The sequence below is a fragment of the Salminus brasiliensis genome, chromosome 7 (assembly GCF_030463535.1).
Source record: "Salminus brasiliensis chromosome 7, fSalBra1.hap2, whole genome shotgun sequence".
Lineage (NCBI taxonomy): Eukaryota > Metazoa > Chordata > Actinopteri > Characiformes > Bryconidae > Salminus > Salminus brasiliensis.
The window spans coordinates 41,131,437-41,157,361 of record NC_132884.1 but is presented as its reverse complement, the minus strand read 5'-3'; the positions used below and the strand labels follow the sequence as shown (position 1 = coordinate 41,157,361).

Below are 25,925 nucleotides of genomic sequence, written 5' to 3'. Positions count from 1 at the left end.
GCTCAAGTTCTGGGCTTGTCTCTAACTGTACCCCAGCAATGTACCTAGAAGTTAGATGTTTCTAATAAAGTAGGCAGTGAATGTTCCAGTGAAATTCTCCGTGAGGGACAGCAACAATGGCCATGACTTCAGCTCGTTATTTTTGTAATGGGTAATTAGAAGAGGGTTGTTTCCGATTAGCTCCTCATGTTACTCCCACAGACCGCGGCCTTGTTTCCACGTCGATTAAATTAGCCCACAGCGAACTTCTACAAGCTCTGAACACGAAAGCGTATCACTCGCTGCTATTTTCGAATTCTGTAGGTTGCCGACTCACAAGCAACAGCATATTTTCTTTGACATCTTACTCCACCCCAAGGACAAAAGCAGGGATAACAAAGGTAAATTTTGTGTTGTTTATACAAGATTGTTTTCAGTGGAGCTGAGAACCTCCTCCAGGCTGCAATCCAACTCTCGCCGTGTGGAGAACTGGTTCAACTCTTCCGCAACCTTGCTTCCCCTCACTCCCTGCTCAGAGTCAGATTTAGTGCCGGGAGAGGAACGCTCCTGACATTTTTATTTCTACATAGTGATTTTTTGTTTTGATAACACTCTCACCCTCGCGCTCCACCCTCCCTCTGTCTTCCACCGGATTCAGACATGTTTCCGTTGACTCTTTTTGGTAAAAGTCTGGCCATCCCAGGCCTTGAAAGATCCAACCATCCATTTTTGTGTTCATTCCCATTCAAAGACCTTCCCATGGTAGTTTGATGGTAGGTGCACCATCACTGTCCATCACTGTCCATCTCAAATGAAAGTTTCACCTCTTTTTTCTTGGTCAGGCTAATGAGCAGTGCCAAAAGAAAAGACATACTCATATTTCAATCCTCGATCAACCTCTCAGTCTTGAATTTCACTGCACAGTTGAATGAATCTGTCGAACTCCAGATGATTGATTGTGAGCAAGGTATTCTCCTGGGAATCCTCTCTTCCCATTAATTCCTCTTCAGTGGTGCAACATGCCCAGGTGATATTAACCCCCTGGAAATGAACTCTACTCACCAGTGAACTCCACCAGTGTCACTACCCACATTCTCAAGTGGGTAGAGAAGAATTGGAGTAAACAGAAGGTTGAGATCCTCCCATATGTCCATGCATCTGTTTCAGAGATTGTGTTGCATGCCTGAGAGCTGTTCGACCAGCTACGAAGCCTGACCACACACTACATTCATTGATAGAGAGAATTTTTTTTTTGCTTTTTATTTCTTCCTAATAGTTGCATATGTGGCAGGAAAGGTAATATTAATATAAAGGTAATATTAATGAAATTAAACTGCCGTTGACACAAAGCAGCTTTACAGGAATCCACTAATAGAACAGGGGCTCAGTAAAACATAAAGACCCCCAGCCAAAGGTGACAGTGGCCAGGAAGAACTCCCTCAGAGCTGGAGGAAGAAACCTTGGGAGGAACCGAGACCCATCCTCCTCTGGTCTGAACTATTTATACATAATTAATAAAAGTCATCAAACCACCAAACCACTGTCCTCCTGCTCAGCTGTGCTGATATCATCATAATATAATATAACTAATATAATAATAGTAGTGATGGTCTGAATAATGAGAGTAGTGATGGTTAATGGTGATGGTAAGTAGTTCAACAGAACTTAGTTAACATAGTCTGTAGGCAAATAGCAGTAGCAGGAAAATGGGACGCTGGTCTGGCATGGGTAGCAGGGGAGCCCAGTGGCTTTTATATGGGCAATAATGTATAAATATTCTTCCATTTATAAATGAAATACTATAAAATATCTATATAGGTCCAGATTATTGTGTAATTACATAATCACATAAATCCCTACAATCCCTACTAACTCTGGACATCCAGGGGTTAAACCACAGTGGCTGTTTGGGCCCTGGCTTCTTTTCACCCTGCTGTCATTGCTGCCATCATCACATAGCCTGTCACAGACACTCCTCTCCTTATCTCTCTCCACACACAGTGGCAGTTCCAGCCTTGCTGTCACCCTCTTTTAGGTGTCAGCTGTAGCTCTGAGCAGCCTGCCCAGCCTACAGTTCCCACGTTCCCACGTTTCCATTCTGAAGAGAGCAGCTGGTGAAAGGAGAAGAAGATACGGCTTGAGCTCGCCACTTAATGTCCAACTAGAACAGCTCTGTTCGACTTGATTTCTCACATATTTGGTGGAAACTTTGGATGTCATCTGTGATTTACAAATCAAGGAGCTTAACTGCTGAACTTAACATCATTTAAAGCGCAAAAGCGCACTGAGGCCTCATGGCTGCATGATGGATTCATTGCGTGGATGCTGTAATGAATCCAGTTTTTCCAACATTGACGTCTTTTGATTCTTTAGCTTTCTCTCTGTTCTGTTTCGAGTCATTCAGGGTGTCCGCCTTGTAAAAGGAGTCATCTGGTTCTAATATTCCACACTTGTCCTTTGGAAACCTCTGTAGCTAATGCATTACGCGTTAGCCAGCCCTGCCAAAACGCTAAGAGCTTAACTTCAGATCCAGTGCAGATCCCACTCTGCGGATTCTGGAATGAGGACAGGGGGTTCCAGGTCGCTCTGCTGCGTACAGTGCATTGGCACGTGAGTGGCTCTGTGCGTCATCCAGAGCAGTGTCTCAATATATCACGACCACACGCTTTGAAAAATCACAGGCGCTTTTCCATGCTTTTCCTCCCCTACTCAGCAAACCCAGGCGTCCCATAACCGCTCTTAGATTTGGATCAACACTTGTCTTTACACAAGGCATGCATTTCTCATTTGGGCTCCCTCTTGACTTGAATTTGCACTGTCTGCAAAGCCGAAAGCCCCATTCTTCTTGGAAAGTTCTGAACTGAGCGGCAGCAGCTACTGTGCGTGCAGTCTTGGAAGTAGGTCAGATTGTGTTTTCTGATTTGCTGCATGTAAAACTTTGTCTTCTGTCAGCAGATGTCCTCCAGAACTCTTGTCCTCATTGACCTTTCTGCAACCTGCACTGACCCATCAGCTCTTTTGTCATAGGAATGCAAAACAAGAGAGACTGAAGTCAGTTCATCTCTGTGACAGCAGAGTTAAACCATGCATGTACAACATGTACCTTTTCAGTCACTATATATATATATACTGTTATAATATATACTATTAGTGTGTTATACTGTGTTATAATGTCTACATCTACAATGTATCTACAAATAAACAGATATATATGCTGAAGTATTCTCTAAACATTGTGTATATTTTTTATGATGAATGCACCAATAGAAATGCTACAAACTAACTGGGAATAAAGTCTTTTTACATTGACTTCAATTAATAGTTAAAAGGTTTCTTTTCCTGTAAAATTACTTTTTGATGTATATATATATATATATATATATATATATATATACTGTAAAATGGATTAGCACTAATACCAGTATATACTACTAGTGTGTCACTATATGTTACATATATACACATTGCATTACATGGGCTAATACTGTGTTATAAAGTGCATATAAAGAAACATGGAAACACAAAAACCTTCAAAAGGGCACCTTTACAGGAAAAGCAAAAACTTTTAATGGAAGTTAGTGTAAAAAGATTAATTCAAGTAATTTTGGAGCCTTTCTATTGGTCTGTTCATCATGAAATCTTGAAAAAATGTAAAGAACGATTCACATTTTGTCAAAACATAACAAACAGCAAAAAAGGAGATAGAAGCTTGAATGTTACAGTGACAATATGCAGTAATAATAATAATAATAATAATAATAATAATAATTAACTTATAATAAAATAATAAAATATGTGGTTATTGGACGTACAGAAATGATCAAACTTTAATTAGAAAATACATTAATGTAAAATGTATAAACACGTTTTTATTGTTTTAAGTTACAGTGGCAGTCATTTACAGTGGTAGTATATACTACTACGTGTGAATGTATGAAATTATACTATATTTTTATATGTTGCGCATGTATACATCTATACTGTGACTGTGACTGTTGTATGCCTAATGTTCAGTTCAAATGTTCATTGATTGTGAAATTATTGTAGGAGCACACTTCAGCTTCTCTAACACCAGGTGCTTCACCAAAGGTGCATTCACGAATCAATTTTCCACGTCTTCGCTTCTGTAAACGGCTCAATTCAAGGTAGACTGAGCTTGTGTCACAAGGGCCTGAGTGCTTGTTTAGTTCACACCATCTGTCATCAGCATCCTCCAGGAGACAAGTGTGGCCTTGCCTCCTCCAGCTCCCTTGCCCCTCCCCTCCTCGCTTCGCTGGAACGAGATCGCGAGGTCACGGGGAGATTCGCACGGACATGTTCCGCCCCCCATTCCAAAGCAGGACACACCTCTCATGCTCAGGCATTCAGAAGCACCAACACCAGCCAGTGTGGGAACTCCCTGGATCTCAGGACGAAATCCTGAAAAGCCTCGGAGAAGGTCTAAATGGATTTGTGGGCAGCTCTGTAGCCTCGTATGCCACATCAGCTAATCACCTGAGAGGGTGGAGCTTTGGTGGACTTACAGTTTAAGTACAAATAAATAAAAGGCTTAGCAAACAGGGCCAAGATTTACTGTCAACTGTTCATTCCACTCACTGTGGCCATTGTATTGCGCAGGCCACGTAGATGTGGAGCGAAAACAGATCCCAAAAGAGCAATTAGTCATCTTCACAGGATGCCACCTCGCCCTCATGTTCTCGACATATCGTAACTAAAGAAGACTGGTGATGATTACTTCATGGCCGGGCTCCAAAAGCTCTGCACTGTACGCCCTCATTGAAGATGATGGAAATGTAGATCAATCTGTAGCCCTCCAGCATTATCTGTAATAACAATGAGTCCCACAGCCAGAGCCGCTTTGCTCGTGCCAGCCTGAGAAGAGTCTCGTTTTTTCGACAAGCTTTTTTACTTCGCCTTGAGGTCGATGCAAATGTAGGCTCTTTGACTCAGCCGCTTCAGAGACTAGAGATACTGCATCTGCATATGTTCAGAACAAAAAGGAATTTCGCCTTAAGGACTCAAGTCTGAGGCACGAATGACGCAAAACATGGAAAGCGACGTAAGAATCAACATAATTGCACAGAGTCTGCATCTTGTGAATAAACAACAACAAGATGGCATCATCTGTTTCTAAGCACAGCCCACACACAAGCATGAAACACTCACTGCTGCAAGGTACGCAAAAGTATTGGGACACCTGCTCTTCTGAAATTCGTTTGTTCTGAAATCAAGGGTTTTAAAAAAGAGATGTCAGGACATTGTATGAGCACCACCCCACCTCATCATGCCCAACTCCCCAACACATCTCAAAAGTACTGGATGTGTCGCCATCCATCAATCCAGAGAACGCAGTTCTTCCACTGCTTCACAGCTCAATGCTGCTGGGGGTCTTTATACCCCTCCTCTATCCCATGCCTGGCATTATTAGGCAGCATGGAGCCAATAGGTTCATCATGTTTATCTGCTCCAGAGAGTCCTATTCTATTGGCAGTACTTCCATCTCTACAGGAACTAGACTAGACAAGTAGTTGAATGCACTCACTAGCAGGGGTGTCCACAAACATTTGAACATAGAGTATAACCTTGTATTTACTGTATACTTTTTTTGTTTTTTTATTTACAGCATCTGTTTATTTTCTTTTGTAGGAACGATGCACAGACCACCCACCATGTCTGTTTGCTATTTGTGTTTTTGACCATACAACTGCCCAGGCCATTATAGTCCGTTTCTAACTCTGCCTCTCCAAATTTCAAGGCCAATAACCCACTAATGAGTGTTCTCTCTTACCATAAATTGACCCAAATTGCAGAGAAGTTTATCTAAGTAGACTGGAGAAGGCAGGCGACGAGGACAGTTGGCGTCTGAATGAAGATGGAAGACGTTTAGGCAAAGGCTGAAGGCCTGTGGGGACTCTTGCGAGGTTGTGTGCCGGCTGAGGGTTGGCTTACGTCTTATCGCTGATGAAACACTGTCTGTCTCCTCGCTAAGCCCTGAGCGAAGTGCTCTCATTTCTGCGGCTGCCTTGTTTGGGAATGTTTGTTTGCTGCAAACAGGCCTAGAAAGGCTACTATGCCATGCCCTCGAATTTTGCTGGGAAAGAAAATAACGTCTGAACAGTTCGTGGACCTTTTCTACCCAGTTTTAATGGAAACTAGTACTTCATGCATCATGTCTTGGTTCCTCCCAGTAGGTCTTCCTTATCTCTTAGAGACTTGGTTCCCGTCTGTGTTTGTTTCTCATACCCTTATGAAGGTTCCCCTTTGAGTCTTGGTTCCATCCAGTGGTTCTTCAACATGCTCTTAGTCAGTTTCCTCATTTGGTTGGTTCTTCTCAGTAGCTCATCCTGAGGCTCTAGGGGAGGTTACTGTTTGTGAAATGATGTCAGTGTCCTCTGACAGTGTTCCTCTTAGTGGCTCCTAGGGAGGTTCTCCTTTTTGAGTCTTGGTTCCTCTCAGTGGTTCTTCCCCATGCTCTTAGGGAGGTTGTCATTTTCACTCTTGGTTCCTTTCAGTGCTTCTTTTTCATGCTTTTAATGAGGTTCTCCATGTCAGTCCTGGTTCATCCTAGTGGTTCCTCCTGTTTCCATTTAATGATTCTTTTTCATGCTCTTAGAACATTTCACATTGAGTCCTGGTTCCTCTCAGTGGCCCTTTAACATGCTTTTAAGAAGGTTCTCCATTTTGCATCTTGGTTCCTTTCAGTGGTTCTTCCTCATGCTCTTAGATAGGTTGTCATTTTGACTCTTGGTTCATTTCAGTGCTTTGTCTTCATGCTTTTAATGAGGTTCTCCATTTGAGTCTTGTTTCTCCATGTCAGTCTTGATAAGAAGGTTCTTATGGGTTCCTTTCAGTGGTTCTTCCTCTTGCATTTAGAGTTTTTCCTTTTAGATCATTGTTCCTCTCTCAGGGAGGTTGTCATTTTCACTCTTGGTCCCTCTCAGTAGTTCTCCTTAATGCTTTTAATGAGGTTCTGCATTTGAGTCTTGGTTCCTCTCAGTGGTTCTCCTTAATGCTTTCAATGAGGTTCTGCATTTGAGTCTTGGTTACTCTCAGTGGTTCTCCTTAATGCTTTCAATGAGGTTCTGCATTTGAGTCTTGGTTACTCTCAGTGGTTCTCCTTAATGCTTTTAATGAGGTTCTGCATTTGAGTCTTGGTTCCTCTCAGTGGTTCTCCTTAATGCTTTCAATGAGGTTCTGCATTTGAGTCTTGGTTCCTCTCAGTGGTTCTCCTTAATGCTTTCAATGAGGTTCTGCATTTGAGTCTTGGTTACTCTCAGTGGTTCTCCTTAATGCTTTTAATGAGGTTCTGCATTTGAGTCTTGGTTCCTCTCAGTGGTTCTCCTTAATGCTTTCAATGAGGTTCTGCATTTGAGTCTTGGTTCCTCTCAGTGGTTCTCCTTAATGCTTTCAATGAGGTTCTGCATTTGAGTCTTGAGCGTTGTTTCCTCTTCCATTTAGAGTTTTTCCTTTTAGGCCCTTTTAGTGGCTTCTAGGGAGGTTCTCCTTTTCATTATTGGTTCCTCATGTTCCTCTTCCTCATGCTCTTAGAGAATTTCTCTATGTGAGTCTTGGTTCTGCTTAGTAGTTCAGGGAGGTTCCCATTTATACCAGACCACACTTAGTTAACATCCCAAACCATTACAGCCACGTTCTTGTCATGCACAGCTCATGTGTAATTAATGTGTGTGTGTGTGTGTGTGTGTGTGTGTGTGTGTGTATGTGGATATAACATGGGTGCAAATGCTCATCTGGAGAAGAGCTGGCAATGATAAGTCTCCTACGTCTCCAAAACCAGCAGATAAACAAAGATTTGAAAAGATTAGCATAGTTTATGCAACTAGAGGCAGGGAGGGCCTGCAACACCAGCCCAAAATAAGCAGGCGGGGAGAGAGGCATGTTGTTCTTTGGTGGTTAGCAGTGATAAATCACCACTTAGCAGAGTGACAGATTAATTACTCTGCTGCTCTACTAATCAAACACTCTGCAATTCAGTTTTCCTCAAACCGAATGTCTCACTCGACCCACCAGAGGAAATGCTTTCTTACAGTATACACAAGTTTACCAGAGCTGAAGTATGAAGAGAAGTGCGGACAGGAAGAACACAGGCGTGTCTGCAGGCAGTGTGGCCTGTAAAACACAGGGGTGGTAAAACACAGACTTTTATTAGGGAAGAGTGAGTAAGAGTAAGACTCTAAGGATGAGCACTGCTACTGTAATAAAGATTTACTTGAATACAAGTGCGCTATATGTCCAAATGTTTGTGGACACCCTTTCTAATGAATACAATCAGCTGCTTTGAGTTGCACCCATTGCTGACACATATGTGCAAATGCACATGTACACACACACAGCTTGTCTAGTCCTTGTAGATTAAAGCGCAGCCCTGCAATTGTTTTAAAGTTCATTTTTATCTGTGCCACTTTACAATCTTGATCCCCGCTGATATCGCTGCATTTATTTCATCTGAAATGAAGGTGATGTAACAAAGCCCAACATTTATAGTTGTATTTATAGATGTCTGACAGCATCAGAAACTGTCAAAACCAATAATAAGCTCTTCCTCTGAATGAACTTCCACTTGCACTGACTCTAGAAAAAACATAGCGCATCCAACAAGAAGGAAAGCCTCATCTGCCTTTTCTACAGACCTTGCTGCTTTTTCTTGTGTTTTCCCCAGTTTTTTTTTTTTTTAATAAAACACTCTCGCATCGAGCCATCCCCTGCGAGTGTTCACCCTCATTGTCAGACCTAGCCAGTCATGACAGCAGTAACAAGTTGGGGAAAAGGGAAAATTTTGACAACACAAAAAAGTAGGAGTAAATGATGGCGATATCCTGGTGCTACGTGGAAAACGCTGCTAGTGGTGCACTACTTCAGCAAACACTTCCAGGAACTGATTCTACTGTAATAAAGGCCAATTATGCAAATATTTATGACCATAAATATTTGAATATTTTTTAGTTTTGGCATAGCTTTGTTAGTTACATGTTGTACATCAGGCCATAGGCATGTAGCTAATTTTCCATTAGTCGCTTACCTTTAAAAGGAAGATGTTCCTAAGAGTTATCTTCCAACACATTTCCTGATGTGCAAGAGATAATTTCAAAAGGGGGGTGAATCTGCAGTCACCTTCCAAACTTCATAACCATTTCATTTCCTTTGTACACAGTAAATTTCTACCGTTTATCTTTTTGCTTCCAGCACAGCAATTATAGGGTATTGGTAGCTTACTGCAAAGTATTTTGGTAACAGGCTTCCAACAGTGTCAAACAAAGCTCCTAAATTCTGCTTACTATTTCCATATCAGAAACTCTTTTAAATGCATACAGCATATGTATATAGATTATTGAATAGCATATCTGCTACCACCATTGTGCAAACCTAGCAAGTAAGTTTGACAAATTTCTTTTTCAATGTAATTATTTCTTTCCCAGAAACATAATTACATAAACATAATTGTTTTTGCATTCACATGCACACAGTGATTGAGTTTAGGTCACTAAGCTCAAGTCTATGCTTAGCTATAGGATCCTGAAACATTATGAGACTGATTACTTAATGAGCTTTATGCTGCCCACACCTACAGCTTTTAACTTTTGATGAAAGTCGCTGTAAAAAGATGTAATTTCATTTTGGAGCATTTCTATTGGTCTGCTCTCCAACAACAAAATGCCTAGAAGACCACAGAAGACAACATCAGTGGATGATCACAGAATTCTTTCAAGTTTGCTTTTGCTTTGCCAAACTTTGGCCAAGACCATTCACAAGCCACAGGATTTCAAGCCGAACAAAAGGCTGTATTAGTTGTTCTTCGGGCAGTTTATTATTCTTAGGGACAGTTCGGGAAGATGGTCTAATTCAAGTCAGATTTCCAGGAGGGCTCGAGCTCAATCCTGAAGCCAGTTCTTCTCCTCATGTTTGATCTGTGACACTAATGGGGCGTCTGTGTCCGCTTTTAGAGTGATGATTGCATTACTTCGAGCTTCTGTCTGTGCAACCTATCAGATTACAGCGCAGCTCCCGTGTGCCGGGCCTTTCCTCTCCAAAGCCTGGCTTTCTTTCCACACGCCAGAGAGCCACGTTAGGTCGTGATTGATAGCGTGCGTGCTGTTTTCTGCTTTGCTCGCTCCCCCTCAGAGTTACTGATGAGCTGGGAGTGCTATTATTTAATAGCGCACATGTGGATTGAATTGCTAAAGCATAGCCTCTCAAGTAATTTGATTTCCCAGAATGTTGACGACAAAGAAGAGAGTGTTTTCCATCTGTTCCGTCTTCCTGAGGCGGTCACCGCGCACAAAAGACGGCTAGCAGCCACAGGACAGGCCGTTGTGGCTCGGCTGCTGAACAGAAGCACCGCTGGCCTTTGGGTTGGCCTTTCGTCATTTACAATTCAAATGCCTTTATGAGTGCGGCGTGTCCTGCAGAGATGGAAAATGCCCATGCCCATTGAATGAGGTGTGTTTAAAGAAGTTTGCCACCACGCACACTGCATATGTACTACAGACACTGACGCAGATTAGCTATCAGCATGAAGCAGACAGATGTTGATCACCCGAGGGCCTTAGGGATGATGCCGTCTGTTTAGGAGACAAATTCAGGTCATTCAGGGAGATTCATGATTCGTGGGTCATATAAAGCTCCAGGTAAGAAAGAAGCACAGGCCTGTGGTCTTATTATATGTACCCGCCTTACCTTTACATTTACATTGAAGATGTTTAGCAGAGGCTTTTCTCCAGAGCGACTTACAGAAGTGCTTCACTGTTCCTTAGGATCCAAAAGATCCTCTAAACTTTTAGATACTGCTAAATACAGAAGCCAGTCTGGAGACACAATACTCTACACTCTCAGAAGAGGAGGGTCTTCAGTCTGGGTTTGAAGACAGTGAGTGTTGGACTCTGCTGTTCGGACACCCAGGGGAAGTTAGTTCCACCACTTCGGTGCAGGACAGTAAAAAGTCTGGACGCTCGTCTTCCGTGGATCTTAAAGGATGGCGGGTCGAGCCGAGCCGTACTTGAAGCTGGAAGGGCTCTTGGTGCAGATTGGGATTTGACCATCGCCATCAAATACGGAGGGGCTGGCTGGCCCATTCTCAGCTTTGTAGGCCAGCGTCAGGGGTCTGTCGAATTCTGTATATTTGATTTATATTTGAGGGCCATTTAAAAAGGGAATTCCACTGATTTTTGCAAAAGTTCAGCTTAATAAGATGGACCAGATTCTTAGAATTACACTTGTTCCCAGTGGTGGTGAATGCAATCAGACGTCTGAAGAGTTTTAGCCTCTAAAATCCCCCTCATAGAAAGTTATTATTAGAAATGATTACATATTCACTGCCTGAGGGCTGAGATATTGTTTTACAAAGGGGCTGAGAAGCTTGTGGCCTAAATTCCATTCGTGGCAGAGAGTTACATTTAAAAGAATTATTCAATATGATCATAAATTTTATTATTTTAGATTTTACTATTTATAAAAATTACACCATGGTCTGTACTGAGGAGGGCGGTGCTATTACTCACTACACTCCACCAACCACTAACCACGTTTCCTGCATGTTTCCTACCATGTACACTACATATGACTGTGCGTTGTGGGAGTGTCACAGTGCACTGAAAATGGACAACCCCACTGTAGTGCACTATATAGTGAATAGGGCACAGTTTCGGGCATGGCTATTGTGTCTAACGGTTAGAAAAAGCTACAAACCCCTCTGTAGTGCACTATATAGTGAATAGGGCACAGTTTAGGACATGGCTATTGTGTCTAACGGTTAGAAAAAGCTACAAACCCCTCTGTAGTGCACTATATAGTGAATAGGGCACAGTTTCGAGCATGGCTATTGTGTCTAATGGTTAGAAAAAGCTACAAACCCCTCTGTAGTGCACTATATAGTGAATAGGGCACAGTTTCGAGCATGGCTATTGTGTCTAACGGTTAGAAAAAGCTACAAACCCCACTGTAGTGCACTATATAGTGAATAGGGCACAGTTTCGAGCATGGCTATTGTGTCTAACGGTTAGAAAAAGCTACAAACCCCTCTGTAGTGCACTATATAGTGAATAGGGCACAGTTTCGGGGATGGCTATTGTGTCTAACGGTTAGAAAAAGCTACAAACCCCTCTGTAGTGCACTATATAGTGAATAGGGCACAGTTTCGAGCATGGCTATTGTGTCTAACGGTTAGAAAAAGCTACAAACCCCTCTGTAGTGCACTATATAGTGAATAGGGCACAGTTTCGGGGATGGCTATTGTGTCTAACGGTTAGAAAAAGCTACAAACCCCTCTGTAGTGCACTATATAGTGAATAGGGCACAGTTTCGGGGATGGCTATTGTGTCTAACGGTTAGAAAAAGCTACAAACCCCTCTGTAGTGCACTATATAGTGAATAGGGCACAGTTTCGGACATGGCTATTGTGTCTAACGGTTAGAAAAAGTGCACTAGACATAGTTTAAGGCCTTTAGCGGACACTCTTCTCCAGAGCTAGGACCCAGCAGATACGTCTAAGCTCAGCGGTTAGAGTGCCGGGCTATTGATAACAGGGTTGTGGGTTCGATTCCCTTGAGCAAGGCCCTATAGGCCATATAATAAGGCTAAACCTGCAGAGATAATAAGATAAGAACAGAAGAGGAAAACTGTGTGTTCATGTTTAGATGCCAAACATATCTCCTATATGGGATATTTGTCCTACCAGCGTATTTCCTTTAGTATAGGATGACTGTAAATAAGTCTGAGTGGGTACGTTTCTCTGTAATGAGGCTTTCCACACTCTGAATGTGTCCATCTCAAACACTGGACTGCTTCTTTAACAGCCTGTGCTTGTATCTGGTCATGTGTTGTATGTGTACCAGTGAAGTTAGCCTGATTCTGGCTCCTCCACAGTAAATAATGGCATTGAGGCGCTGCTATTAGAAGAGTTACGGTACCAAAACTTCCAGCCTCCCCCCTTAGGAAGTCTCAGGCAATTAGTTTGCTCGGTCAGAAGGAGCTCTCAGTCAGTTGCTCCGGAGTTCTTCCACCAATGCCCAAACTCCCTCCTCCTCCTCCTTCTTCTCCTCCACCCCCTTCCTCCACTCCAGCACACACACACACACACACATACACACACCCATACACATTCACACACACACATACACCGCCGGCCGTGCGCTGATCTGTGGTGGGACTCTACTCGGGGTAGGCTGTGCCGCTGGCTGAAGCGCCATGGGCTTCGAGCTGGACCGCTTCACGGGCGCCGTGGACCCGGACCTGAAATGCAACCTGTGCCACAAGGTTCTGGAGGAGCCGCTGACCACGCCGTGCGGCCACGTCTTCTGCGCGGGCTGCGTGCTGCCGTGGGTGGCGCAGCGGAGCAGCTGCCCGGCGCGCTGTCGCCGCGTCTCGGCCACCGAGCTGCACCACGTGCCGCCGCTCAAGAGCCTCGTGCTGAAGCTGGCCACGCGCTGCGAGTACAGCGCGCGAGGCTGCGCCGCCGTGGTGCCCCTGCAGCGGCTGGCCGAGCACTCGGAGGGCTGCGAGTACGCGCCGGCCCCGTGCCGCCACCGCGGCTGCGGCCAGGTGCTGAACGCGCGCGACGTGGACGCGCACATGCGCGAGCAGTGCGAGCACCGGCCGGCGGGCGCGTGCGAGCGCGAGCGCGGCTGCGGCCTGGTGCTGACGCAGCGCGAGCGCGCGTTGGGCGCCCACTGCTGCGTGCAGGCGCTGAAGGCGCACGGCGGCGCGCTGCAGGCCAAGGTGGACGGGCTGGGCAAGGAGCTGAAGAGGCAGACGCTGCGGGCCAGCAAGCGCGAGAAAGCGCTCCTGGCGCGCCTGGCCGCCGCGCACAGCGAGCTGCAGGTGACCGCGCTGCGCTACCAGAAGAAGTTCACCGAGTACAGCGCGCGGATCGAGTCGCTCAGCACCTCCCTGGCGGCGCCGTGCAAGGTGAGGAGCGAGCTGGAGCGCTGGGAGGACTTTGGAGGACTTTTAGAGGCTGTCCTGGGAAGCTGAACTGTGACCGGGTTTCTGGTAGTTGGATAGAGGTTGGGGAGATGTTGGATAGCTGTGGAGGTCGGGGAGATGTTGGATAGCTGTGGAGGTTGGGGAAGATGTTGGATAGCTGTGGAGGTGAAGGAGATGTTGGATAGCTGTGGAGGTCATGGAGATGTTGGATAGCTGTGGAGGTTGGGGAGGTTGGGGAGATGTTGGATAGCTGTGGAGGTTGAGGAGATGTTGGAGGCTGTGGAGGTTGAGGAGATGTTGGATAGCTGTGGAGGTCGGGGAGATGTTGGATAGCTGTGGAGGTCGAGGAGATGTTGGATAGCTGTGGAGGTCGGGGAGATGTTGGATAGCTGGGGAGGTCAGGGAGATGTTGGATAGCTGTGGAGGTTGGGGAGGTTGGGGAGATGTTGGATAGCTGGGGAGGTTGGGGAGATGTTGGATAGCTGGGGAGGTTGGGGAGATGTTGGATAGCTGTGGAGGTTGGGGAGATGTTGGATAGCTGAGGAGGTTGGGGAGATGTTGGATAGCTGTGGAGGTCGGGGAGGTTGGGGAGATGTTGGCTAGCTAAGGAGGTTGGGGAGGTTGGGGAGATGTTGGATAGCTGGGGAGGTTGGGGAGATGTTGGATAGCTGGGGTGGTCGGGAGATGTTGGATAGCTGAGGAGGTCGGGAGATGTTGGATAGCTGTGGAGGTCAGGGAGATGTTGGATAGCTGTAGAGGTTGAGGAGATGTTGGATAACTGTGGAGGTTGAGGAGATGTTGGATAGCTGTGGAGGTCAGGGAGATGTTGGATAGCTGTGGAGGTCAGGGAGATGTTCGATAGCTGTGGAGGTTGGGGAGATGTTGGATAGCTGTGGAGGTCGGGGAGGTTGGGGAGATGTTGGATAGCTGAGGAGGTTGGGGAGATGTTGGATAGCTGGGGAGGTTGGGGAGATGTTGGATAGCTGTGGAGGTTGGGGAGATGTTGGATAGCTGGGGAGGTCAGAGAGATGTTGGATAGCTGTGGAGGTTGGGGAGGTTGGGGAGATGTTGGATAGCTGGGGAGGTTGGGGAGATGTTGGATAGCTGGGGAGGTCGGGGAGATGTTGGATAGCTGGGGAGGTCAGGGAGATGTTGGATAGCTGGGGAGGTTGGGGAGATGTTGGATAGCTGGGGAGGTCAGGGAGATGTTGGATAGCTGGGGAGGTTGGGGAGATGTTGGATAGCTGGGGAGGTTGGGGAGATGTTGGATAGCTGTGGAGGTCGGGGAGGTTGGGGAGATGTTGGATAGCTAAGGAGGTTGGGGAGATGTTGGATAGCTGGGGAGGTTGGGGAGATGTTGGATAGCTGGGGAGGTCGGGAGATGTTGGATAGCTGAGGAGGTCGGGAGATGTTGGATAGCTGTGGAGGTCAGGGAGATGTTGGATAGCTGTAGAGGTTGAGGAGATGTTGGATAACTGTGGAGGTTGAGGAGATGTTGGATAGCTGTGGAGGTTGGGGAGATGTTGGATAGCTGGGGAGGTTGGGGAGATGTTGGATAGCTGGGGAGGTCGGGAGATGTTGGATAGCTGGGGAGGTCGGGAGATGTTGGATAGCTGGGGAGGTCGGGAGATGTTGGATAGCTGTGGAGGTCAGGGAGATGTTGGATAGCTGTAGAGGTTGAGGAGATGTTGGATAACTGTGGAGGTTGAGGAGATGTTGGATAGCTGTGGAGGTCATGGAGATGTTGGATAGCTGTGGAGGTTGGGGAGGTTGGGGAGATGTTGGATAGCTGTGGAGGTTGAGGAGATGTTGGAGGCTGTGGAGGTTGAGGAGATGTTGGATAGCTGTGGAGGTCGGGGAGATGTTGGATAGCTGTGGAGGTCGAGGAGATGTTGGATAGCTGTGGAGGTCGGGGAGATGTTGGATAGCTGGGGAGGTCAGGGAGATGTTGGATAGCTGTGGAGGTTGGGGAGGTTGGGGAGATGTTGGATAGCTGGGGAGGTTGGGGAGATGTTGGATAGCTGGGGAGGTTGGGGAGATGTTGGATAGCTGTGGAGGTTGGGGAGATGTTGGATAGCTGAGGAGGTTGGGGAGATGTTGGATAGCTGTGGAGGTCGGGGAGGTTGGGGAGATGTTGGCTAGCTAAGGAGGTTGGGGAGGTTGGGGAGATGTTGGATAGCTGGGGAGGTTGGGGAGATGTTGGATAGCTGGGGTGGTCGGGAGATGTTGGATAGCTGAGGAGGTCGGGAGATGTTGGATAGCTGTGGAGGTCAGGGAGATGTTGGATAGCTGTAGAGGTTGAGGAGATGTTGGATAACTGTGGAGGTTGAGGAGATGTTGGATAGCTGTGGAGGTCAGGGAGATGTTGGATAGCTGTGGAGGTCAGGGAGATGTTCGATAGCTGTGGAGGTTGGGGAGATGTTGGATAGCTGTGGAGGTCGGGGAGGTTGGGGAGATGTTGGATAGCTGAGGAGGTTGGGGAGATGTTGGATAGCTGGGGAGGTTGGGGAGATGTTGGATAGCTGTGGAGGTTGGGGAGATGTTGGATAGCTGGGGAGGTCAGAGAGATGTTGGATAGCTGTGGAGGTTGGGGAGGTTGGGGAGATGTTGGATAGCTGGGGAGGTTGGGGAGATGTTGGATAGCTGGGGAGGTCGGGGAGATGTTGGATAGCTGGGGAGGTCAGGGAGATGTTGGATAGCTGGGGAGGTTGGGGAGATGTTGGATAGCTGGGGAGGTCAGGGAGATGTTGGATAGCTGGGGAGGTTGGGGAGATGTTGGATAGCTGGGGAGGTTGGGGAGATGTTGGATAGCTGTGGAGGTCGGGGAGGTTGGGGAGATGTTGGATAGCTAAGGAGGTTGGGGAGATGTTGGATAGCTGGGGAGGTTGGGGAGATGTTGGATAGCTGGGGAGGTCGGGAGATGTTGGATAGCTGAGGAGGTCGGGAGATGTTGGATAGCTGTGGAGGTCAGGGAGATGTTGGATAGCTGTAGAGGTTGAGGAGATGTTGGATAACTGTGGAGGTTGAGGAGATGTTGGATAGCTGTGGAGGTTGGGGAGATGTTGGATAGCTGGGGAGGTTGGGGAGATGTTGGATAGCTGGGGAGGTCGGGAGATGTTGGATAGCTGGGGAGGTCGGGAGATGTTGGATAGCTGGGGAGGTCGGGAGATGTTGGATAGCTGTGGAGGTCAGGGAGATGTTGGATAGCTGTAGAGGTTGAGGAGATGTTGGATAACTGTGGAGGTTGAGGAGATGTTGGATAGCTGTGGAGGTCAGGGAGATGTTGGATAGCTGTGGAGGTCAGGGAGATGTTCGATAGCTGTGGAGGTTGGGGAGATGTTGGATAGCTGGGGAGGTTGGGGAGATGTTGGATAGCTGGGGAGGTCGGGGAGATGGATAGCTGAGGAGGTCGGGGAGATGTTGGATAGCTGTGGAGGTCGGGGAGATGTTGGATAGCTGTGGAGGTCGGGAAGATGTTGGATAGCTGAGGAGGTCGGGGAGATGTTGGATAGCTGTGGAGGTCGGGGAGGTTGGGGAGATGTTGGATAGCTGAGGAGGTTGGGGAGATGTTGGATAGCTGGGGAGGTTGGGGAGATGTTGGATAGCTGGGGAGGTTGGGGAGATGTTGGATAGCTGTGGAGGCCGGGGAGATGTTGGAGGCTGTGGATGTTGGGGAGATGTTGGATAGCTGAGGAGGTTGAGGAGATGTTGGATAGCTGTGGAGGGTGAGGAGATGTTGGATAGCTGTGGAGGTTGGGGAGATGTTGGATAGCTGTGGAGGTCTGGGAGATGTTGGATAGCTTTGGAGGTCGGGGAGATCTTGGATAGCTGTGGAGGTCAGGGGGATGTTGGATAGCTGAGGAGGTCTGGGAGATGTTGGATAGCTGTGGAGGTTGAGGAGATGTTGGATAGCTGTGGAGGTCAGGGAGATGTTGGATAGCTGTGGAGGTCAGGGAGATGTTGGATAGCTGTGGAGGTTGGGGAGATGTTGGATAGCTGGGGAGGTTGGGGAGATGTTGGATAGCTGGGGAGGTCGGGGAGATGTTGGATAGCTGAGGAGGTCGGGGAGATGTTCGATAGCTGTGGAGGTCGGGGAGATGTTGGATAGCTGAGGAGGTCGGGGAGATGTTGGATAGCTGTGGAGGTCGGGGAGGTTGGGGAGATGTTGGATAGCTGAGGAGGTTGGGGAGATGTTGGATAGCTGGGGAGGTTGGGGAGATGTTGGATAGCTGTGGAGGCCGGGGAGATGTTGGAGGCTGTGGATGTTGGGGAGATGTTGGATAGCTGAGGAGGTCGGGAGATGTTGGATAGCTGTGGAGGTTGAGGAGATGTTGGATAGCTGTGGAGGTTGGGGAGATGTTGGATAGCTGTGGAGGTCTGGGAGATGTTGGATAGCTGTGGAGGTCTGGGAGATCTTGGATAGCTGTGGAGGTCAGGGGGATGTTGGATAGCTGAGGAGGTCTGGGAGATGTTGGATAGCTGTGGAGGTTGAGGAGATGTTGGAGGCTGTGGAGGTCGGGGAGATGTTGGATAGCTGTGGAGGTCAGGGAGATGTTGGATAGCTGTGGAGTTTGAGGAGATGTTGGATAGCTGGGGAGGTCGGGGAGATGTTGGATAGCTGAGGAGGTCGGGGAGATGTTGGATAGCTGTGGAGGTTGGGGAGATGTTGGAGGCTGTGGAGATTGGGGAGATGTTGGATAGCTGTGGAGGTTGGGGAGATGTTGGAGGCTGTGGAGGTTGGGGAGATGTTGGATAGCTGTGGAGGTTGAGGAGATGTTGTGGGTCTCTCAGCCTGAACAGTGTTTTGGTTAGGTAGATGGTAGCTGTGTAGGTCAGTTTACTGAGGCTTAACAGTGTCACAGTTTTAGAGTTTGAGAGGTTGGGTAGATGTTTCATGCCTCTCAGCACTAAAATGTCAGGTTTCTGAAAGTTGGATAGATGTGTAGCTCTCAGCCTCAGTTGTCTTAGGGTTTTGGAAGTCGGGTAGATGTGTAGCTCGGGAAGTTGGGTAGATGTGTAGCAGTGTCAGGTTTTTGGAAGTTGGGTAGATGTTGAATGCTCAGCCCTGACATCGTGTTTTTGGAGGTTGGGTAGATGTTTCATGCCTCTCAGCACTAAAAATGTCAGGTTTTCTGAAAGTTGGGTAGATGTGTAGCTCGGGAAGTTGAGTGGATGTGTAGCAGTGTCAGGTTTTTGGAAGTCGGGTAGATGTGTAGCTCAAAAGTTGAGTGGATGTGTAGCAGTGTCAGGTTTTATACGTTTGGTAGATGTTGTGTAACTCTCAGCCCTAACACTGTCAAGTTTGAGGAATTTGAGCTGGGTCAGGGTTTTTGGGTAAGTTGGGTAGATGTTTTTTAAAGTCAAACCTTTTGGTATAGTAGATGCTGTGTAGGTTCTGTTTACTGAGCAATAACAGTGTCACGGTTTTAGAGTTTGAGAGGTTGGTTAGCTGTGTAGCTCTCAGCTTCAGCTGTGTCTTAGGGTTTTGGAAGTTGGTAGATGTTGTTTAGCTCAGGAAGTTGGGTAGATGTGTAGCAGTGTCAGGTTTTTGGAAGTTGCGTAGATGTGTAGCAGTGTCAGGTTTTTGGAAGTTGGGTAGATGTTGTGTAACTCTCAGCCCTAACACTGTCAAGTTTGTAGATGTTGGGTAGATGTGTAGTACTGTCGGTTTTTGGAAATTTGAATACATGTATAGCTGTCATCCTTAACATTATCAAAAATGTTTTTGGAGGTTGGGTAGATGTGTAGTTCTCTGCCTTAACAGTGTCAAAAATGTGAAGTTTTTAGAGGTTGGGTAGATGTTTAGCTTTCAGTCTTGACAGTATCAACATAAATTTGGAAGATGGGTAGATGTTTAGCTCTCATCCTAAAGTGTGAAAAATGTCACATTTTAGGAGGTTGGGTAGATGTGTAGTTCTCAGCCTTAACAGTATGAAAATGTCAAGTTTTTGGAGGTTGGGTAGATTTTGGAGGTTGTGTAGGTGTGTAGCTCTCAGCCCTAACAAATGTCCACTTTGGACCAGTAACATTTTATTTTACTGCAGATTTCTGGTGCTTTGTTATTACGTAATGTTGCTATTTCAGTTTTACTTTAAGCTCTTGCCCACAGAGCGGCCTGCAGCCGAGTGAGTTCCTGATCATTTTCACTGTTCCTGTTGTCTACATGGTGTTAGAAAGTCTTGCGATGTACTTTGTAGAACCCTGTACCTTTTATTTACATGCTTTCCAACTGCGAAGGACTCTGAGAAGTTAGGCTAAGTGGACAGAGAGGGTTTTTTGTTCTCTGTCTCTGCTCCTCATCCAGCCCTGAGACACGTCTGTCAGCTGCAGTTTTAGCCACCTGGCAGTCTGAGGGGGAGGGCTGAATGTTTATTAATCTGTAGCCTACAGGCCGCAAGACGCCAGCAGCAAATTACCCACATACGTTTCCCTGGTAGGCTTCAGTTTATGGAGTTTCTGCATGGGTGCATTAAAACATCACAAGTGATGATTTAGTCTTACAGCTGAATCAAAATCAGAGCAGGTCCTTGTGGTTGAGGAGAAGCGACAGCTCCTACGTTCTACAGTTCAGCAGTTCTACAGTTCAGCAGTTCAGCAGTTCAGCAGTTCTACAGTTCAGCAGTTCTACAGTTCTGCAGTTCTACAGTTCTGCAGTTCTACAGTTCAACTGTTCTGCAGTTCTGCAGTTCTACAGTTCTGCAGTTCTGCAGATTTTGGAAGTTGGGTAGTTCTGCAGTTCTACAGTTCTACAGTTCTGCAGTTCTGCAGTTCTACAGTTCTGCAGTTCAGCAGATTTTGGAAGTTGGGTAGTTCTGCAGTTCTACAGTTCTACAGTTCTGCAGTTCTACAGTTCTGCAGTCCAGCAGATTTTGGAAGTTGGGTAGTTCTGCAGTTCTACAGTTCTACAGTTCTACAGACCAACTGTTCTGCAGTTCTGCAGTTCTACAGTTAAACTGTTCTGCAGTTCTGCAGTTCTACAGTTCTGCAGTTCTGCAGTTCTACAGTTCTACAGTTCGACAGTTCTGCAGTTCTACAGTTCTGCAGTTCTACAGTTCTGCAGATTTTGGAAGTTGGATAGTTCTACAGTTCTCCAGTTTTACAGTTCTACAGTTCTGTAGTTCTGCAGTTCTACAGTTCTGCTGTTCTGCATTTCTTCAATTCTGCAGTTCTACAGTTCTGCACTTCTACAGTTCTGCAGTTCTGCTGTTCTGCATTTCTACAGTTCTGTAGTTCTGCAGTTATACAGTTCTGCAGTTCTATAGTTCTGCAGTTATACAGTTCTGCAGATTTTGGAAGTTGGGTAGTTCTGCACTTCTGCAGTTCTACAGTTCTGCAGTTCTACAGTTGTGTAGTTCTGCAGTTCTTACGTTCTACAGTTCTACAGTTGTGTAGTTCTACAGTTCTACAGTTCTGAAGTTCTACAGTTCTGCAGTTCTACAGTTCTACAGTTCTACTTGAAATGATGCTTAAAATCCAGTGGACATCAGCCCCCTTCCGTAAACCTCAACTCAACTTCCTATGGATGCAGTAATTCATCATAATAGTACACATTATTGTATTAAATTGAATTGAATTATTTTCATTAGGGATGCCCCAATACCACTTTTTACACTTGTTCACATATCCGCCGATACCGAGTACCGATACCAACTTTGACTTAAATACGGTACTTTTTTTTATCTTATCCCAAATAAAATATAATAAGTTTGAAAGAACAGCGTTTACTGGTTGAGGAACGGCACATTTTGAAAAGTTTCAGAGCTAAAAAAAAACAAATTGCCACAATGCAGAAACACATGCAGGTAGGAAAGCAGAACCTTTTAATCCAGCTGCTGAAACTCAACTTTTGGTTTCAGAACCAGTATGGTTTGTGACCATATTGCTGCTACTTTTTATTTCTCTACATTTCCCACTTTTCTTATTTATGTCTACCCTTTTTTATTGTATTATTTTATTTATTCAATAATTGCTCTTTGGGTATAACTTGGACCTTGAGATCACAATTGCGTTTCACCCCATGTACCACATGTGATGGGAATGACAATAAAGTCTCCTTTATCCTTTATCTGAACCAAGAAAACACCACAAGTTACATTAAATGTGTGTTTAATGGTAATAACTATCTATGACTGGCTTTTACTTGGGGTTTTCAACGTCTGATTTCAGAACTAAGTCTGCAAACAAAAATGTTCAGTGTGAAAAAAGAAATAAATGTAGGGCGTCAGTAAGCTTCATGGTATCGGGCCTTTCTAGTGCTTTTACTGATACTGTGTGTGAGTGCCAGTATCAGCGCCCCAATAAGTGCAACACTAGTTTTCTGCACGTCATACCATATTATTGTATCTGTGACTAGCATGTTGCATTTGCGCTAACATATTAGCTTGTGACTATGGTGTTAGTTTGGCACTCTGTGGCTTACAGTGCAAATCTAACACCATTGTCATTCTGTAAACCACAGTTTTCCTTGAATTATTATAATATATTATAATATTGAATGATCTAAATTAAGGCTGCACAATATTGAGATAACTGACATTGCAATATTTTGTTGATCTGCGAAATATATTTCAGTATTTAAAAAAAATACAGAATAAGGAATTGTCACCAGATGGTCTAGAGGTCAATGATCTGCTAATTCATGATATTAATAATACCAGCTGTGCATAGCTGTAATGGGAAATGAGAACCGTGGAAGTTTTTGTCTGATTTAATTTTGCTGTAGGTGACATTTCACATCCTGCGATGTAACTATTATGTGTACACACAGTACAATGACGAGGCTAAAATTATTAATTGTTTAGCCCTGATCTAAATTCATATCCTAATGGTTAGAGAAGTGGGTTTGAGGCCAAAAAGGTTACCGGTTCAAGTCCTACCAGCCTGTAAGAATTGGGGGTGGGGGGGGGGAGTAAAGGCTGTGTCCTTCTTTAGTCCATGGCTGAAGTGCCCTTGCCCTAACCCTCAACTGCTCCCTGGACATACTTCTACCTGTACCTTTACCTTTTTTTAAAGGATTGGGATTTTCCCCAGTTACAATATGCTTCCGGTGCTGGGAGGGTGCTGGGAAGGCTAGCATGTGCTTCCTCCAAAACATGGGAATCTCCACCACCATCTTTTCAAACTACCTCTAACGTAGAAGCTAACTGCTAATGCTGTTATGTCAGCTAACAGAGACCCACACTGGCTGGCTGAGGGAAGTGGGAGAGGACAGGCCGTCCCACCCATCCATTAGCACATTTAGCACATCAAAACAAAACTCTTCATTAGCGCCTCATGTTTTTAGCCGTGTAAACAGGATGCGCAAATGTCATCAAGCCAACGAGCCGATAATGTGATTCGCTGCCAGTGATTTTTATTGTCAGCGTTATCGATCAGTTGATGTAGTTCTTCACAAAGTTCTTCACGAGTCCCAGCCTTAGAATATTTTTTAATACAATTTTTAAAAGTGTATTTTGATTTTTAAGTTTAATAAAAAAGACGATGATTCCCGCTGGGGTGTCTAATTAGCTATGGCAGCCGTTTCTCCTCTAGAAGAACATCTTCAGCAGGTCAAGCTAATCCCTCTTAATCACCCTCTGATGAACTTTAAAGCATCACTAGAAGTGAGAGGATGGGAAAGAGGCCTGAGTGGAGTCTAAGAGAAAACAAGTGGCCTGGTCTGCTCTGGGGAAGTGGTCTCTAGTCGTTCCCACTGAACGCTCCGTCAGTTAGGTGAACGCTAACATGGCCGTATCCCTGAAGGCCCGTGTCTGGGGAAAGCTGTGCGATGATAGCGGGCTGTCATCTGCGGGATTGAGTCCGTCCACTTAACATGTGCTGTTGACCCAGCTGCTCCCGACGATGCTGTGACAGCAGCCCTCTTGGGTTTTTGAAGTAGATGGTGCAAGACGATGCAACGTCTACTTGTCCCAGAGCTTTCTCTGTCGAGTGAGAGCTTCGGAGGCAAGCACATGCCTTTCCTTATGGGTTCTTATGTTTGTGTGCTTTCAACAAATGAAATCTGCTCTCGAATGGTCACAGACGGAACATCAGTGATGCACACGGTTCTCATTTTAGCACCCATGGAGTTATGGGGCATATGACCTGCCCTAGGGAGTAGCATTCCACTGCATTGCCTACAGTCAGCTAAGACGGTTGGCACTGTACATACCATTAATATCTGTATTATATTTAGGCACTGGATCCTGTGGTGCACAGAGCTGACAGCTGACTCCCCAGCACTGTCATCCTTCTAGAATAAGGGGTTAACACCCAACTCTAGCCTCCAAGCTAGTCTTGTCATCCCACTATTGAAAGAGCAGTGGGCTGTTTGGTTATTAATATACCCTTGAAATTAGGAAAGACCCAGGCTTTAACCCTTAAAGCTTCCGGTCACTTGACAGCTTTTTTGACCAACACTTTTTAAGCTGTGCAGAATTTGTCGGTTTGTATTACGTTGAGGTTTAGTGTGTAGCAGGGCCATCTCTCCACTATGGCCAGTTGTGCCCCTCCTGAATGTAATTGGTGTTGGCACATACCGTTGTATGCAAAGGTTTGCAAATATGCAAATTCCATATTTTAAGTAAATACAAACAACAACAAAACAGAGTTAATTAACACTTCAGATATACTGGGAAGTAACTGTGCGTGAACATTTGCTAGAAATATTTTTAATGATAGTTTGCTTCATGTTTCACTTCCAAATTCATGTAGTTTGTGAAGGGGTCCCCACATTTTCTACAATTACATTATTCTGACCAATTATTTTAAACTATCGAGTAAAGCAAAACATTTTTTTTTTTTAAATGAAAGAAGCTGAGATTATACACAAAAATATCTGTATTTCCTTAATTTTACTGCTCTTGTACTGTAGTATTTATCTATGTAGATTTTTCGACGTTTTCAAAATCGGTATTTATCAATATACACAGTAATGTACAGAGAATATGATTATAATGTTGGTGCATCCCTATGTGGACGTAAATATTAGCAAGCAATGTGTTCTGTATATTTTGTCACATATCTCTGTGTATCAGGAATGCACCAATATGGGAATTGTTGGTAAATGTAGGGGTGGGCAATATGGTGATTTTGTATGGAAATCATTGTAAATTGTATTGTCGTGATACAAGCGAGCATATTGTGGATATCGTCAGTGCTGAAAGTTTTTAATTAGATGTGGTGTGGCTTATTTGGAGTATAAATCACTGTACTCAGTATAGGAGAGTATTTTAAAAGCAGTTTTTAAAAATCTACTATCACTACTGCTGCATTTTGTCTGTGTGTCTTTAAATATCGTGATATAATAGTTTTTTTTACCATATCACCCAGGACTAGGTCATCGCCAATATAGAGAATCATTTGGACAGGTGGACAGTATTTTTTTTGTATTGAGAGTAACTTTATCAGTCATATGTCAGTAATATGCTTCTTCTGAGAATAGATTTAGGGATGGGCAATAAGCATATTGAGGATATCGTCAGTGCTTAAACACTGTTAGTTGAATTAGAAGAAGAGCAGCAGGTTAAAATGAAAACACTGTACTCAGTTTGGGAGAGTATCTAAATAGTAGTTTTTAAGAATCTGTATCGTGAAAATGTCTTTAAATATCATGATACAGTCTTTTTAACCACATCGCCCACCCCTACATGGATATCGCCAGTGCTTAAAGGACACTGAGCAGCTGTGGGAGTGTAATTAAACTGTTTGTTTGGATGAAGAGCAGCAAATTCTAAATTAACTCTCTGTACTAAGCATAGGACAGTATTCAGACAGCAGGTTTTAAAAACCAAAGTGGTGTATTTTGGATGTGTATCGAACAAAATTGATCACAGTATGAGATAATATTGTCATATTGCCCACCCCTATATCCACGGTATACTCAGAAAATATGCTTGCTCATGAAAATGTCCATAAATATTGTGATATGATATTTTTACCATATCGCCCACCCCTAATTTGTGTACATTCGAAACTGGGACTAAATCCAGATCTGAACTTCTGTCCAATGTCGATCATTTTCTGTTGTTTTC

At 45.2% G+C, this 25,925-nt stretch overlaps 1 protein-coding gene across 1 annotated transcript in view; it reads left to right on the top strand.

Annotated features, from left to right (window-relative positions):
* Positions 1-12,963: 12,963 nt before the first annotated feature.
* The window catches only part of pdzrn3b (PDZ domain containing RING finger 3b), a 147,656-nt gene continuing 134,694 nt past the window's right edge, over positions 12,964-25,925 (top strand). Inside the window, exon 1 of the mRNA XM_072684913.1 lies at positions 12,964-13,896. Within this exon, the coding sequence (XP_072541014.1) occupies positions 13,177-13,896 (720 nt within the window). The 5' untranslated portion in view covers positions 12,964-13,176. The remainder of the gene's footprint in view (positions 13,897-25,925) is intronic.